This window comes from Haplochromis burtoni, unplaced genomic scaffold, assembly GCF_018398535.1.
Source record: "Haplochromis burtoni strain Fernald_Lab_line unplaced genomic scaffold, NCSU_Asbu1 Contig_56, whole genome shotgun sequence".
Taxonomy (NCBI): Eukaryota; Metazoa; Chordata; class Actinopteri; order Cichliformes; family Cichlidae; genus Haplochromis; species Haplochromis burtoni.
Window position 1 is genome coordinate 1,854,012 of NW_024582417.1, and position 18,110 is coordinate 1,872,121.

The 18,110-nt window shown below is 38.9% G+C and overlaps 1 protein-coding gene across 4 annotated transcripts in view; it reads left to right on the forward strand.

Annotated features, from left to right (window-relative positions):
* Window positions 1–16,494, forward strand: part of lrch2 (leucine-rich repeats and calponin homology (CH) domain containing 2) — a 35,493-nt gene extending 18,999 nt beyond the window's left edge. For 2 of the 4 annotated variants that reach the window (XM_042220868.1, XM_042220869.1), the window contains 6 exons: window positions 1,185–1,235; window positions 1,323–1,386; window positions 4,752–4,864; window positions 9,656–9,793; window positions 9,962–10,039; window positions 10,439–16,494. In XM_042220868.1, the coding sequence (XP_042076802.1) occupies window positions 1,185–1,235; window positions 1,323–1,386; window positions 4,752–4,864; window positions 9,656–9,793; window positions 9,962–10,039; window positions 10,439–10,558 (564 nt within the window). In that variant the 3' untranslated portion in view covers window positions 10,559–16,494. The other 2 variants (XR_006054409.1, XM_042220870.1) reach the window with 2 other exon arrangements.
* The last annotated feature ends 1,616 nt before the right edge of the window (window positions 16,495–18,110 follow it).

Sequence of the window (18,110 nt, forward strand, 5' to 3'; positions counted from 1 at the left end):
AAAAAGAGCCGCCAGGTGCTAAAAAATAAACCTTAGACTCAAACGTTAGTACAGGCTTTTCCCCGCAGCACGCCGTGTAATAAATACTCACAATGAAAAAGGCGGCTGTTACAACTTATGTCTAAAAATGTATAGTTTCATGCATCGGTTAAAACACTCGACTCCAGCTACATGACGCGCAGCTGGAAACACTTCCCGCAAGTCGAGCTGCCCGAGATTCACAGAATTTACAGAAAATGTTACATTTTTGTGATTTATATCGTTATCGGACGATAGAATTCTTATATCGGGATATGAGATTTTGGTCATATGGCACAGCCCTAACTTGCAGAATACATTGTGCTATCAGACAGAATTGCATGCTCTATCTGATTTTCTGTGATAGCCATCTCCAAATGTACAATAATGCATGACTTTATCAGAATGATTAGAGTCGCACTGATTGTGAACACAGAAGTCAAAGGCTTCTATTTTGAGTGAAAATTATTTTAAGAGAAGAAAAGTTTAATTTGAGCCAACAAAATCCATTGCTGCCTGCAAGAAATGTATTTCAGTGTTTGCTATTATCCATATGCACACACAATAAAAGCCCCTCTCACTCAGTTGTTGGGATTTGTTCTTGCTCAGATCTCTACTCTGTCTGCTAACAGACATCTGCGGACCTGCTCTCAACATTTCTGCACCCTGCGCGCTCGCCTCTTTCTGTACACCCTTATAAGTGTGCCACAAACACTGAAATACATTTCTTGTATGCAGCAATGGATTTTGTTGGCTTAAATTAAACTTTTCTTCACTTAAAATAATTTTCTCCCCAAAATGCAACATTTCCACTTGCAATTTAAATTTTTTTTGCGTGCATTTAGAATAGAGGGACAAAAATAACGGCATAGTAGTGCAGGTCATCTACTAATGGCCATGTTGGCGGTTTGATCCTTGGCTTTTCCAGCCTTCAGTCTGCATAGCACAGTATCTACGGGCAAGATACTCGCCCCATTATTTTTGTGCGATTTAGAGGCACACTAGCCACTTAATGTATAAACATGTGCCGATCACTCTTTTAATAAGCGTGTCACTGTTTAGATAAATGAATAACAAACATGTAGCACCAGGTTTGCTTCCATAAATAGAACAGGAGATGAACAATTAGCATGAAACAAAGATCTAATTATCTCTTTTGTTGACAGTACAAATGCCAAAGTGCTCGCAAAAACTCGAGTGGCAACGCTGACTCTGAGGTGGGTATGAAAATGTTATCTTAAAAGATCGTGTAAGTGTTAATGCTGCGTCCCATTCTGAATTGGATGTGAATGTTTTATCCTCAGGAGGGTTTGCGCAACACTGATTTCAGCACTACCCTGACAGTGTTTGGACTTAAGCCAAGATCAGGTAACACATATGTCCTTGTTCTTTAAATGACACTGTCTGAATCGTTTGGCTCAGTGCTTTTCCTTTTCACTGGAATGATTGTCTCGGGGTTTTCTTGGGCATAAAAATAGTAACAAAAATAAAGTCAGTCAGACGGTTAGAACCCATCCTTCCCGTCGATTTGAAAAGATAATAAAAAACAAACCGCTGAAATGATATAAGTACGTTACATTTTACATGTTGTGTGGATATGAAAAAAGATCTCTCTCATATGTTCCAATTTCATTGAGCAAAAAACAAAACAATAGTGTTTACTTACTAAAAAAGCCTTCTAAAGACATCATAGGTAAAATAAGCAACTCTGTCTAAAGGATGTGTTACCGCGGAAAACATCGTCGATGCCTATATGTGTTGAAATGACAATGTTAAGAATGCCTTGTTTTCACACTGAGTCACTTTTTTTTAAGGTGGAGTCTCATCATTCTTTCACGAGAATTAGGGAGGGGTTTCTAAAGAACTGCTGGTCTGCATACCCATAACCAGCTTTTGGATACAGTCATAAAATCTTCCTGGATGTACAAATAAAACTTGTTTTACTTTGACAGGAGGATAATAAATCGTGAATTAACCTACTGAAAAAAAACAAAAGCAAAAAAAACAAACAAACAGTGTCGGGGGAAAAATCTCGTCTGCCAGTTTTCAATAAGGATTAATGTGACAACCTCCTGACTGCATGTTCTCTCTGACTATAAATCTCAAAGAGCTAATCCTTGTCTTGCGTAGACTGCAGTGCCAGCTGAGCGTTTTGTAATGCATGTCCACAATCTGTTCGCAATTTTTGTAACCTTGCATCTGTACACTGGCGATTTTAAGTCACACGATCAAGATGTGATTGAAGTGCAGACTTTCATCTTTAATTCAACTGGCTTAACGAGTCTTTCTTTTTAAGAACGACCTTTTGTTTGTCTCCTTCAGTTGCATCAGTGTCTCTTTGGGCCTCATATTGAAGAAGAAGTTTTATTATTATCCAGTGCACAGCAAAAATAATCGCAGCGGTTTACACTGATCAGTAAAATTAAGAAAGTTATTGGAATTCTAATAAAAAATAAAGAGCCTAAATTTTTACAAAATAAAGTGCATCGAAGGAATACGTTAGAAGTGACCATGAAAGCCCAAGTTGTACTAATGCCTTGTGCAAAGGTCTTTAAAAAATTTAAAAGGCTTAAAGGTTATGGCTAAGCTGCTCACAACTGTTTTGGACAAAAGTCTCCAATGAGCTTTGATGCACAGTGCTGAAGCAGAATGCTTTGCTGGTGTTGCTTGACCTCTGACCGTCACATTTTACTTGAATGAGATACTCAGTGTGTGTCTCAGGTTCTGCCTTGGGGCGGTTTCTGCCTCGTATCTGTCTGATCTTTTCCTTTCTTTTCGGCTGCTTTTAACTTCAGGTCGTCTTCGACTTTTCTTGATTATGGTGTACTACAAGGTTCTGTCTTGGAGGCTTTACTGTTGCTGTACCTCCTGCGTCTTTAGCACATTTTGACAACGTTCAAAGACGTTATTTATCTCTTTTAAGCCCCAGGATGTTTCTGAGCGACAGATCTTGCATAGTTGCTTAGACTCTGTTAAAGGTTGGTCGGCTGACAGTTCTTCTCAAATTGAAGAGGAGAAAACGACTTTTCGTATGTGACCCTGGGAGATTTTTACCTAAGATAATTGAAACTCTTGGTCGCTTGCCACATTTGCTAAGTGTTAACTTTTGATGTTTGCTCTTCCCTAAATCACTTAATTATTACCAGGTTGAGTCCTACTGTGTCACGCTGTGAAATGGAAGTTCTTATTCATGCCTTGATTTTAATCAGGTCTGGATTATTAGAATTTGTTGCTGGATTATTAACACAGCTTCTGTGAGGCTGGGAATGAAAGTGGCCCCAAGACAAAACTCTTCTATTGTTTTATTTACATAATTTGTCATGGTGTAGCGAGGGAAGAGGCCTCTTTTGGCAATGAACAGACTATCGTCCAGTCCATTTTGAGCTTCTGAAAACTGGAATATGTCATAATATCAAATATCTCTACTTCCTAAATAGTTGATGTAACATTTTTGATAAAGCTGAAAGTCTGCACTTTAGTCACATGTTGGCTGTTTCATTTAAAATCATTTCATTTAAAATATGCAGGCATTTTCGGTAGTTTAATCCATAAAGTGTTATACTTTTTTTTAGCCTATATATGGTTTGCAAATTAACTAATAACAAAATACAAGCTTTAACACCGATCAGAGTATCATGAAAAAGTATTTTGACATATTTGTCACAGTTAAATGTTTTAGAGCAGCGGTCTCCAACCTTTTTTGCGCCACGGACCGGTTTATGCCCGACAATATTTTCATGGACCGGCCTTTAAGGTGTCGCGGATAAATACAACAAAATAAAACTAGTACCGGTACCGAAAAAAAGGAAATTTATTCATAACACACGTGAAAAGACCCAGGAAAACAGAGTTAACGATAAAAACGATAACAAAATAACGCTGAAAACTTCACCACTGTTCCAAGTTTTCTCCACTGAAATTAGCTTTGTAAAAAATTTGAGCAGTCGCAGTAAATTCATGATTTAACAAGGGCGCCAGGTAGCTTTGGATAGCTTTGTTTTCATTAATTTACAAAATCATATAAAAACTGCATTTTGTATTTAAATGCAAAAAATTCTGTCTGCCTTATTTGGAGTGTTTTTTAATTTTCTTTTAAATTTACCTGTTATATGTTACCTGGCATACGGTGATATTCTTTGAATTGGCTCCGATTTTTATAAAAGCTCTTTTATAAAAGTCTAAGGAGGTTGGAAAGAAAGCGAATGGACGTCTTTAAGTTTCTTGAAGACGTTTCACCTCTCGCCTTGCTTTCTTCCCACGCTCCTTAGATTACAACAACAACATCTTGGATGACTGAGAACCTGCAGAGACTCTTTGATAAAAGTAAAGAAGACCTTCACTGACTAGGAAATGAAACTAAATCAGCCAGACTGTGTCTCGTAAACCCAAAGGAATGGAGATAACTTGAAATAAAGGAAGACATGCACAAGCACACTGTACGCTTCCTACTGTAAATACAGATTTAGATTGTATCACAGCCACACCTAATTCCAGGTAACACACAGCACAGATTGGTGCCTTGGACATTGTTGGGATTTGGTCTTATACAGTAAGAGCTCATATTATTTGATAGACTTTCACATTAACTCTGCATTTCTATTGTCAGACTGAAAACGAGCAGGTGGCCTGAAATTGAACTGAGCGACTGTGATGTACTAAATACTTTTTTTTCTTCTGTTCTTCTTATTTCCTTTGTGTGTTCTTTGGATTGGTACCCCCATCTGTAATTTTAGCCTTCACCAGAGGAAGCCATCAGGAGATCAGCTCTACAGACCCGAGCTTCACGATGAGAAGGAAGATGGAGCACTTGAGAGAGGAAATGGAGCAGATAGGACTGTTACGACAGGTCAGATGCCTTGCAGCTTATTTATGCCTTTGCGTTTGTACGAGTCATGGAGTCATACAGAGGCCAAAGCTCAATAGATCCTGCTTTTGTTTCAGTGTTTACGCCTTCGAGCTAGACAATTGCTTCTTATCCAGCCTTCCTGCTTAGGAATACAGATTCATCATGACTTCACTTGGTTTCCAAGGAATTAAGAAACACGCTGAGTCTAAATTGACTCATCTATTTATGCTGGGGCTATAGCGACGGAGGGATGGGTGTGGAGGGCTGAAACACTTTTGTTTTTGCTTATAAAAATAATTTAGGAATCAGGGTGGGCTGGGCATGCCTAGCTGGACCTACAACCTACTAATTCCAACATAGTTGGGAGGATGTGTGAAATTTAAATAAAAACAGAATGCAGTGATTTGCAAAACTCATAAATCCATATTTTATTCACAACAGAACACAGAAAACGACAGTTAAACAATGTTTAAACTGCGACACGACATCATTTTAAGAAGAAAAAATGGTCATTTTGAATTAAATGGGAGCAACACATGTCAACAAAGTTGGGACAGAGCCATGTTTGTCATTGTGCAGCATCCGCTCTTCTTTTTTTAACAGCAGGACTTTTGGGAGGGGAATGTTTTCCTGTTCTTATCTAATAGTGGACTCAAGATGCTCAACAGTCCTGGGTCATCAAATGCTGGACTCCAGGCAGGCCAACTCAGCACCCAGACTGTAGTAGATGCAGTATGTGATTTGGCACTGTCTTGTTGAAATATGCAAGTTAAAAACAAAGAAAAATATGTTATCTGGAAGTGAGCGTATGTTGCTCTGAAGCCTGTATATCTTTCAGCACTGATGGTGCCTTTCCAAAAGTGTATGCTGTCATCAGAGATGGAGGTTTTCTTAACTGAACACTAATAAAATCCCACATCATCCCTCTCCTGTTTCAACCACAAAATGTGGCATCCATGTTTTCCGAAAAGAATTTCTAATGTTGATTTGTGCGACCACGGAACATTTACTCCACTTTGCCTCAACCAATGAGCTTTGGTTCTTTGCATAATAGAGCTTTAACCTGCTTTTGTGGATGTGGCATGGCAAGCTGTGTTCACAGATGTTAATTTTAGAAAGCATTCGTGAGCCCCTTCAGTGATTTCCATGAGAGAATCATGCCTGTTTTAAATGGAGTGCCACCAGAGGGCATGTAGATCAACAACATCCAGTACAGACTTTTGGCCTGCGCAAAAAAATGTCTCCAGATTCTCTAAATCAGGGGTCCCCAACTCCAGGCCTCGAGGGCTGATGTCCTGCAGTTTTCAAATGTGTCCGTGATCCAACACAGCTGATTCAAATGGCTAAATTACCTCCTCAACATGTCTTGAAGTTCTCCAGAGGCCTGGTAATGAACTAATCATGTGATTCAGGTGTGTTAACCCAGGGTGAGATCTAAAACCTGCAGGACACCGGCCTGGAGTTGGGGACCCCTGCTCTAAATCTTCAATAAAAAATATCTTTCATAAAATAGTAAAGGGCCTCAATTTAAATGTTTGATATTTTTCTTCCATTGTGAACAAAATACAGGTTTATGAGATCTGCAAATCATTGCATTATCTTTTGATTTACGTTTTATACAGTATCTCCAATTTTTCCGAACTGGCTTTGTAAGTACACTCTTACCGTTCTGCACACCTCAATTAAGAAGGTGTGCAGCTGGGTTCTGCTAACCAAATGCACTTGATTAATTCATCATCACCAAATGTGAGCACCTCAATGAAAGTCAACGTTTTGGCATTCTTCTCGCCTGGAGTATTCGGGCATTCTAACACATGATGGGACAAGGTCCCAAAGTCACACTGAGCAATGATCAGAGATTCTGCACAAACCCCAAGAGGTACAACTCACATGTAGCTTAGAGAATCCTTGCAGCTAACGAGGCATTCAATGCCAAGCTGTGGCATGTGTTTGCCTATTTACTTTTGCCATTTTCAAGCAGCCCTGCAAGAAAGGGACAAAGAAAGTATCAGGGGAAAGCGAATGATCAGGTTAACATTGTGGTTTAGTAGTTGCACACATGCCCGTGCAACCTGCTGCGTCCCATGGTGCTAAAGTGAAGTAACGTATTTGCTTGCAAACCATCTGTACAGAACCAGAGGTGTAACCAACAGTCAGCATGTTGGAGAATGTCAGACACACCTAAAATATGCGAAGCATGCACAGTGTCGTTGGCATGATAATAAACATTAGAAGAGAGCAAAACACATCAAAATGACTGGCTAGTCTTAATTCTAATGAAAAGCATTAGAGATGCAAAGTCTCTACAGGAGAGGCTAAAGAAAAATAATGCTTTCATTTTCTTAATCAGGCCAGGTTCATGAGGTGATGAGATGACAGTGGGGAAGAAAACAACCTGTCATCACTTGTCACAGAAATACAGGCCGGTAAAAGAAGCGCTATAAATTCAAGGCGTGCACAGCATACTTGTGATAGCATCACACACTGACAGATGTTTTATACAATACCTGACGTTTACATACCATTTTGCAAAATAAGGTTTGCCCGAGACAAAAGAACTCTTTGTCAAACCTGCCAAAACATCTTTACAAAAGGAGAAAAAAAAATAAACAAGGGCACAATGTAAAAGGGTGTTCCAAAACTGAGATGAAAGTCCTTAACAAAAGGAAAACAAAGTAGGCGTAGGTGACACTTTCCGTTATGGAAAAAGAACAGACATTACTTTGAGAAAAACAGCACTCCTTAGACTCGGAGTGTTCCCGTGCCTGGCTCTACTGGGTGTTAGGCCATCATAGCATTGAGGTGAACCTCTTTTTAAAGATGTTGTCAGCGAGAGGATTCTCGCCTCGTTTCCAAGAAAAGTTGCGGAAGCAAAGTGGTCTCAGGAAGCGAGCTACGATACATTTGATCTGTTCATTAATGATCAGATGATGAGAAAAAAAAATTGAAGGCAGATGAAATGACTTGAATAAGTGGGAACATTAAACAGAGAAGAAGACAGCCACCTGACAGCAATTACTAACTTGGTTGGTATTTTAAAATTGACTGGGATTTTTGCAGTGGGTGGAATTTTTTGATAACAGCTGAAGGTTACTGGAAGTGTTTTTGCTGTAGCAATGTAGCCATGGTAAGGAAGGGCTGATTAATCTGAGGCGAGAGCCTTCTGAACTCAGGCAGTGGTCTGTTAAGCAGGAGTGATGGCATTTTTCCACACATGGAAGAGCTTTGGATAATTTTATAGAGCAGTGTCACACCTTCCACCTAATTGATAGAAGCTCATACACAATTTACACATATAGATCTAAACTACTGGGAAAATTATAATAAACACATAGAGTCTAATCAGAAATGTACTTTTAATTAATTTCTGATTGACCTGAAATGTATCAATAAACAAGTAGTGTGTTTGATTCACCAGAAGTGTCTTTGTCAAAGTGCCGTTTACTCCTTCAGGGTGGTTGAAATGTGTGTTTGTAGGCGGTTTTGGAGTCTGAGACAATCAGCTCCAGGTTATGGGTCAATAAATAATTCAGGTTTTCTTCTTGAATCTTGTCCAGAGTTGCTTTGTAATGCGGTTAGATTCCTGTTTTCTGGCAAGGGTTTGTGATCTTACCTAACAGTCTAGTACAGAGTACACAGCCTGTCTTTATTTTATTATTTCCCTTGGATTTACATGTTGGTGTTGGGTATGAGCTTCCGTGTTTGGTTATAAGGGAAGTATTTAAATTCTAATATTTGAAAATTAAGCCAGGTGGTCATTTGTCCTAATGGAGACGCCTGTATAAGTGAAAGAAACAGTTTCCACGGCTGGATTCAACCCATACAAGTGGCTTCTTCTTCTCTGACTGAAGTGACATTTCAGGGTGTGCTTGTCCGTGCTGGGGTGAAAGCTGAAATTAGACTGTGGACAGAGCAGTTCACTGTTTGGGCAGCCAAGAGAACTTTCATTTCTAAAAACATAATCATTGTCATCGCTGGTTAGAAATGCTTTCCAGTCCAAGCAAAAGGTCAAACGGAAACAGATGGACTTCAGAAAAGTTACAGAAAGCAAAGCATCACACCACAGGAGCAGAACAGTGCCTTATTCATGAACTTCATGGGAAATCAAAAACACGTTCGAAAGCATGCACAAAAACATTCAATGGTAGACAATTGACTTCAATAACATTACCAGTTTCTTCAACTGCTTTGGATATATTGCAATGATAAACAGTAACTTTCCTTCTGATTTCCCACCTGAGGCAAGTATCTAATTCTTCTGTCTCTCCTGACTCACAGCAAATAGATAAACCAAGAATACCAAGAAGTATTTGTTGGATTTAGTCCAACTCTCTTCTCTGGCAGCAGTACTAACCCACCCATTCATACAAAAACAAACAAATTGGTTATGTGGGAGATATTTAATAAAGACATAAATAACACTCTGCAGATCATCTGATTAACAGGGAGTGATTATCAGAACGCACATGCTCAGCTGTACTGGAAGCAAAAATAATATAGCTTAGTAGATAGCAAGTATTAAAAGGAGGATTTAATGTGATCTCTCAGAGTTGCTTAACTTTCATTAAGCTGCGTGTGGTACACACCCAGGCACTTACCTCAGATCATTAACTGATTACACTCTCGTGAACCTTTGGTCCAAAGAAGCTGTTTGGCTAAATACAGTAATTAAAACTAACAGAATGAAATGAAAGCGAGAGGATGGAGAACCCGCTGTGAGTAATTGATTCAATGTTAATAAATTAAACACCTTTTCTACTCTTAGTGCGTTTTGTGTGTGTGTGTTTGCAGAACATTGAGTCCAGGCTCAAGGTGTTGCTTCCGGATGATGTTGGAGCAGCTCTAATGGACGGAGTTGTCCTTTGCCATTTAGCTAATCATATCTGTCCTCGGTCTGTTGCCAGCATCCATGTACCATCTCCTGCAGTGGTGAGAACACCCCATCTTCAAAATGAGTCATTTTTTTTAAATTGTTAATGCCAAGAGTTAGAAATTCTCATGAATTTATTGGTTATAAAATTTTTGTCTGCTTAGCTATGTGGATTTTGTTCTGCTGTGAGTTTAATGAACTAAAATGATTGATATTTGGGCTTCCAGCCAAAGCTTAGCATGGCCAAATGCCGGAGAAACGTGGAAAACTTCTTGGATGCCTGTAAGAAGCTGGGTGTCCCACAGGTACTAACATTAACCATTTAACACTTTCATTCAGGCATTTCATACACGCTTCACTTCAAACACCACTTAACCTGTATTTATTTTGCAATATATTCTTTGAAGATTTATTACCTTCCATGGTGATATCCACCGTTGGGCTCTGAAGCACAAGTTCCATACAGTTTCTGCAAGTTATATCATGCATACTCACTGGTCTGGTTTTTGCCTTTATCCTTGATCCTTCTCCAAATGAAGAATTGCTGTCATAAATAATGAAAGACAAATATATTCTATTTGTCTCTGGTCAAATCTGCCTGTCAGAAAAGCTTATAACAGTTAAATACTGTCTGAAAACCCCACCTTTCTTTTTTATTTTTCTCTGAGAAAAATTAACAAAAAGACATCTCTCTGTTGACTCAGGACAAGCTGTGTCTGCCACATCACATCCTAGAAGAACGTGGCCTAGTGAAAGTGGGTGTGACTGTGCAGGCTCTGCTGGATCTCCCCACTTCTAAGCCCACGCAGCTCTCGACTGTTTGACACGAGCCTCAGTTTTGCATCAGACCTGCACTCGTGCAGGATCACCTCTCTACCAAGCCCAAACCTTCTTCCTCATTACCAGGGACCAGAGATCCCAGTGGGGCGAGGACACAGTGGCCCCATGGGTCTTTTGGAGTTGACTTTTGCCTGACTGAAACAGGAGACAAGATGTCTAAATGCTTCTGTCTCTTCATATGATGTCAGCTACCACTTACCTCTCTTCCATCACATTTTCACTCTTATGCTGTTCCTATTACTGGGGTCATCCTGGATGCGTGTTTTCTAAGGTGCTGAGCTAAAACTTGCAGAAGAGGCACACACGACGGTGAATCTAAGACATTAAAGGTTTGTGCGTCCTTCTTTCTAGTCACTGAGTCTGCGAGTGTCAGCACTGACCAAGTGGAAGTGAGGAAATGACAGACACATAACTCACTCTTTCACTGGAAAGGACTAGGCTGCCTGTACTGAGGGACCTTATTGGGTACTTACACTTGAGTTGCTCTTCTTACTTGTTAAATTTATTTTCTCAGTGAATTTTTTCTTGATTTTTGTTTTCATGGTTTTACACAGTCTTCATCAGGCATGCAAGGATGATATCCTGTTTTGAGCAGCTAAGCCTGATTCATCAATTGTTTTGTTTTTGTAATGCATTTAGACAGTGCTTTTTGAAAGCCGGTGTAATCTAGGAATGAATTTAATGTTGTTATCATGCAGACAGAGGACTTTCCGCCTGTTTTTCTGGTGCAGTTTCAACACCTTTCGACCATAAATCACATCTGCATGCACCAGGGGACTTGACATTTGACCACTGTGATAATACGAACTTGGCTTTTGCCAAAAGCATGATATCTTGTTTTGTACTGTAGCATTTTTTCACCGTGTTTTTTTTTTTTTTAAACTCTTGGCCATTCTCGATTTTACCTTTTCTGAAGCTTTTGATACTTTGCTTCCAGCTGTTTCCAGTTAATGCTTGCCAGTTATGTCAAATTAGCAGCACAGATCTGCCGTATTGTTTATATTCTATGTGAATATTGTTTGTGAACGGCTGACTGATGGGTGCCTGGATCCGAAAATGGTTCAGGGTGCCATTACAAACTTCCCACGCACGGTAGGGTCTTATTTTCCCACTAAGCCATCCTGTTTAGTGTGGTTTCTAATACACTTTATTTCAGGGAAATTCTATTATTTATCTATTTATTTACTTGTTTTAACTGTGTACATTTTTGATTTGTGTGTCTCTGTCCTCACTACCTGCCCACATGCAACTGAAGATGTTAATCTCATGTTTTCCAGCAAATGGAAAATGACTAAAAGCTTTTAACTTTGGCACTAATCTGTTCCATATGGTGGATCTGAGAGTTCAGTTCACTGCCACATGAGAAAACACACGACAAAAACAGACAAAACACAAACCAGAAATTGAAACCATAAACTAATCAAGAGATCTGAAGAATAATTTTCTTTATTTTTATATAAACACATTTTTTAACTTTATTTCTCAGACCATGATTTGCAGCCATGGCTAAAAAGAAGTTCATCATCTATCATTTCTATGGTTAGCAGGATCATACCAGGATGTAATTTTAAAAGTATACTTCTTTTCAGGTCTAAAACTTAACCCTGGAGAACCCATGGGGTCAGATCCGACCCCATTGGTTTACTAGGGAAACCATGGGGTCAAATTTGACCCCATGGGTTCTCCAGGGTTAAATAACCCTAAGGACATATTAATACATGACATAATACAATGTTATTTAACAAAAAGGACGCCAGAGTGCAGAGGCACTTTGGAATTCTGGCCCACTCTTCTTTACACGCCACAGGATTTCAGTCAGGTTGAGGTCTGGGATTTCTGTTGTAGATTCACTTACTGTTGCATGACCCGGTTTTGGCCAAGCTTTAGCTGTCGGACAGGTGACCTCACATAACTGACTCTAGAGTACTTTGGTATACAAACAAAACAAGCCCAAGTCATCACTCCTCTTCCACCGTGCTTTTTAACAGTTTAAGGTATGAGACGTTTGAGTTAATCTTATCTTATCGTATTTTCTTTTTGCCAAATGTGGTCCACTTTAGTGGACCACATCTGTTCAAAGGGCATCATTCAAGAAGTCTTGTGGGTTGCACACATGTAACTTTGCAAACCTAAACTGTCTGCCATGGTCTTTTAAAAGCAGAGGGTTTCCTCTGGCAAGCCTTCTAAACAAACTTTATATGCGGCATAAAGTTGTTGTCACTTTGGTGATGTCTCCTTGGCATTGAACCAGTTCATACCTGAGTGCTCCAGACCAGAAAACTGTCAAAGCATCTGTTTTTATAGAGGAGCTTAGGAATAATAAGCAAGGACTTACTTCTGCTACATTAAGGCTTACTTTTTGTTAAATAAATAATGATATGGTGTATCATGTTATCTGTTGTTGTTCATCTCCAGATGTGCTTACCTCATTTTAAGACCTGTGACGGACAGATTTAATATATTTTGTCCTAATGTGCAAAACCTTAGTACAACACAGGGGTTGTACTGTCATTTTACAATGACTGTGTATACACTCTGTGTTTAAAACACAGTTTTAATTAAAAACCTAAAGTGAGGTTAATGATTGGATTTGCATTAAATAGATTACTGGCAAAAGACTACACGATCTACTAAATATGGGCTAACGCGACATCCCTAACCACTTCTAAATTTGCATGCTGATATGACACCAGTTAAATTACTTCTGACAGAGAAGTCTTTGATAGCGCAGCTATGGCAGTCTCGTGTTTTAACAAGGTCTCTCTTTTTACCACAGAAACAAGTTGACAGGGTGGTTAGAGCAGAGTGATGTCTGGTGAATATGTGGCGGATCACAAACCTGTCCTTTTTTGGTGAGCCTTAGCTTTACTAGCTTAACGAGCCAAAGGCTAAAAACTAATGTGAAAAAACATTTGAGACTGGAGCAGAACATGTAGAACTACTGAGGAGGGATAGCTTTATTTATGTATTTGTTCACTTGTAGGTTAACTTCTCTGTACAGGATAATTTATGTTGTTGTTAACTTAAACAGCTTCTATGCCGATGAGCTGCCATCTTACTTGTGGAGAATTTGCTCAGATGCAGTGGTCAAACTTCATGAAAGGAAGTATAGAGACTTGCACTTCTGGTTTGATTCCAGGATACGAGCATGCGTGCCAAATTCTTGGTTTCCATGTTACTGCTTTTCACCTCACGTTAATAACCCCAGTGTCTGAATTTGAATGGTGTTCATGAGAACCTCTGCTTCCTCTGAATAGCCTGTATTCCCCCCCCTATTGATGCTATGGCGTCATGTTCCAGAGAACAGATATCACACAGATAAAAATTAAGCTTCCAGTTTATCAGACCTTGAGTGTAAAATATGCATAAACCATCACAGAATCTCAGGTCAAACATTTTACTTATGCAGATAACTTTGAGTCTTTATGAATGACTGTACTGTTGATCACTGGGTGATGTTTCCTGGTGTGTCATTTGGAATGTGGTAGTTGTTCTTTTTCCTGCAGGGCTCTAGTTAACAAGCAAAGCAAGCAGCAGTCAGTGAGCTCTCTTTTAAAGTATCTACTGTATGCATTCACCAAATGTATTGCCGTGCAGAATCCTTTATTCTGAAACACAATCAAATGTAACAACTGAAAAAGAATACGTAAAATAATAATATTACACTGTGGTAGCCTGACAGGAGCTTTTTGGGTATATCTGATGGTAGCTTTCTAACTTCTTATCTTTAAACAATAAGAATAACTTGATACCTGAACTTACCTTACCTATAGATACTGTTACAAATATTAACAATGGTGCAGAACTTTAGCTAAGAATGTGTTGCCTCATCTCTGTCTTTTAAATTGGTGCACATATTCTGTTGTTTTAAATAATGCAGTTGCTCTCAGATTTGAGGTCCTTTGTGTGAAAAGTGAAAGGAAAAATAGAATTTTGTAAACAAACTAGAATACATTTTCATGATTTTGTCACTCGTGAAGACCGCCTGGGACTGGGACACATAGTGTGTTGAATATCTCACCGCATAGACAATGTTTTGTGGCTTTAATCATTATTATCCGGTTACTGATGTGGTTTCCATGGGATTCGACTGAGATCTTCAGATAATAGTGACTCATACAGGTGAAGGAATATAAACAGAGGATAATTTTCTCTCCTGTGGGGAGAAGAGGTTAAACCACGTGATACAAGTAATACCCTCTGCTAATATATGTGCATCTACAAGTCATAAAATATTCAGTAATAGCAAATTAAATTTTCACCACACCTTGTGGAAAAAACCACTTTCATATAAATCCAGTTGGAAAAAAAACACTCACACACCCTCCTTTGTCCATCTTTGTCCTCAAGATTAGCACAAGGCAGGCCTTATCCCTTGTGTATTTTTCTATTTCTAATATCCATAGTAACACATATTGTATTAACAGGTGTGTCTCATTTCCTAAGGGCTGTAATTCAAGTAAATAATACTTTGATATAAATCCAATTGGACAAAAAACCTCAGTGGTGTTTTAAGTGGTACAGATTTAGGCTGAATTGAACTGGTGTTGGACTCTAACGATGCGTGTATTTCTGTAAGTTGTTGTAGAAAGCAAGGGAGAGCAGCAGCTTGACCTCTGTTATCTCTTTCTGCAATATACTTATGTCATCACCGCACCGCTCGCGCCCCTGCAAAGACACGGCACATTGCATTTTCATTCATCTTGTCATCGAAGTGTTTCTGCAAAGCATATTTACACCTCGGTATTTGCAAAAGAGATGTGATATTTTCTGACATTTGACGGAAGCTTAAATCCCCCCATCTGTACCCAGTGTATGGATTTTCATTTTGACTGAATTCAGCTCTGTGACATTGTATGTGTAGCGGTTGTTAGTAAATCCTTATTTAAAAGTCTCGAAAGTAAATCTGTGTGTTGTAATCTGCGCCCCTGTTTGTACTGCCCATGAAGTAATCCTTGTTCTGACAGTTTCTCAAGTTCAACCAAAGATAAGGCTTCGGTGGGCTAACAACATACGAGTTTTCTTGTGAAATTTCCACTTTATCGTTCAGTATCTTTTTGTTAGAGGAGTAAAGAACACAAAGAGGACACTGCAACATAAGATTAGAGAAAGAAGCGCACGATCCCTCTAGCCCTTTAGCTTGGCCCTACCTTAAGGACTCTAATCTCCATTACTTTAGCAGGGATTTCTTCAGGGCAAGCATGGACTGGACGAAATAAATGTAGGGACCGATTCCTCTTGACATATATGAATAGTGTTCAGAGGCAGGTGTTAACAAAGGTGAACGTGATCTTTTTTGCACTGTTTGGAAGTGTGAAAATGTCTCTTTCTGTAACTATTGCTTGATGAATGTCTCTCATCATTAGTGAACATTGTGTTACCTCAGCAACTGATCCATCCGCTGGTTTTTTTTTTTTGGTTTTTTTTTTAATGTTTCTTATTAGGCCTGGGGGCAGGTTTATGTGTTTCTATAGAACGGCAATGTACAGGATGTTTTGGAATAATGGGAAAGTCTGCTGCATACTTACTGAACAGCCTGCAATATGTAGAATTCATATGCATACACGAAAAGACAGTGGTGCTGATTTTTATTTTGTAATTTTGTATGTGATAAATCCATTGCCGTGCCTAAGTATCTGTTATTGGTTTAATTGGTTACGCTCGCCATGATTTAACGTCTCACAAGTGTCGTCTCGTTAGGAGAAAACAGTGAAATAGTGAGTTATGTCTAAATGCTACACTGCCGAGAGAATTCACAATTCATGTACATAATCTGTTTTTTTTGTATTTAAAACTGGTCTGACGCATGCAAGACTACAAAATCACTGAAGCTAAACCTGTGTACATATCATCTGTGTAAATTCCAAGGTTTTCTTATAGCGAACATGCTGAATCTAAAAATAAAGTGAAATTCTTTGGAGCTCAGTCTGTGCTGTCTTCATTGCTTTCCTTTCATTCACTCACCAGTAGAGCACATGTACACTCTCAAGTAATGTTATCTGGGCCAGATTGCATCAGCAGTAATTAATTTCAATTATAGAACCGGTTTCTTCAGATTTGTTGCCCAAGTCTTTGACGTGATTTAACCAAACCTTGATAAAGCTTATTGTTAGGGCTGGATCAGGTGTGTCACTATAAGTTCTGGCTGCTGTGGGACTTGATGTGATGAACTGAGTGACTCTTCTCCACACGTTCTTATCACTCCGCACGTGTTTACAAGTGGAGCATGTGATTAAATTATTTTCTTCTTCCTGCCTTAGCCTATGTTTTCTCTCTCTCTGCTATCGTTGTATCAGTCTATCTTTTATATCATCTTCTGTTCTCTTTCCTCTCACACACAATCAGTCACACCAGATGCCTTTTAAAAGGATTTTTCATCCTTGTTTGTTCATAAGGGTGTCTACTAATTATTTGGGATTTCTCCCAAGTCTTTAATCTCCAGTGTAAAGCGTATTGAGGTGACTCTTGGTTGCAGCATATATGTCTCTCCTTTGTCCTGTACCCATAACATCACCCCCGAGTGGCTGTGTGTGTATATATATATATATATATATATATAAAACTGAATTGACATAGGACCCAAACGCAGACACTGAAGCTAAATGGAATACCAAATAATCTGATAACCAAATCCAATATTACGTAACAAAAAGGTGGAAAACCCCAAACTACGCACGAAAGGGAAAACAGATGACAGGATATGGACAAAGGGTTGGGAAGGACTATATATACACACAGAGGATTGACTGTAGAATGACATTTTCAAAGTACAACAGGAAATAACCAAAAGTTATTTAACTGCAAGTGAAACAGGAACAGTAGACACTACCATAGTAGGAATGGGAAAAAATGCTAAAAAATAGTTTGGGCTTTGCTTAAAATTAACATGAAGGCAGTATACAACAGGTTGCAAATCATTTATACGCTCATATTTAATTAACAATGTTAAAAAGACAAAATATCAAGTGTTCAATCTGAGAGATGTTGGTTTGGGAGAAATGTATAAGAATCGGTCAGAGACACACTTGCACTTATGTCAAATTGCTGTTCTTTAACAACATTTTAAGTGATTACGAAAATTAGGTCAGTTGCTGTAGTTGTGAAAGCAAAAATGTTTCCCATTCTTCCTTGTTTCTTATCAACTTCTCAGCAGCTGTGGGTTTACTTTGTTATATCTTTCCAGTGCATAATGCACTACGTGTTTCTGAGTAGCACTCCGGTTTCATTCACTATAGAGTCGTGCTGCTGTTGCTGTAGAATCCTCAAAAACAATGTTGTCTGTGTGGCACTACCCATTCCAACATGTGTATATACTTTATTCCATGTTAATGGTGCCTGCATACCTTTATGGAAGCTTTTAAACCATGCATTTATATGTCACATATCTTTTTTTCTTTAGCTTGGAAAGCTAACTTTAACTTTTTATTTTTTTTATTTGTCAAACCACACAATGGTTTCCTCCTTGCCTCGGTCCCTCTTAAATGAACTCAAGCCTGGCATTGGCGCCAGTGTTGCTAGACCTTGTCTTTCTTTGCA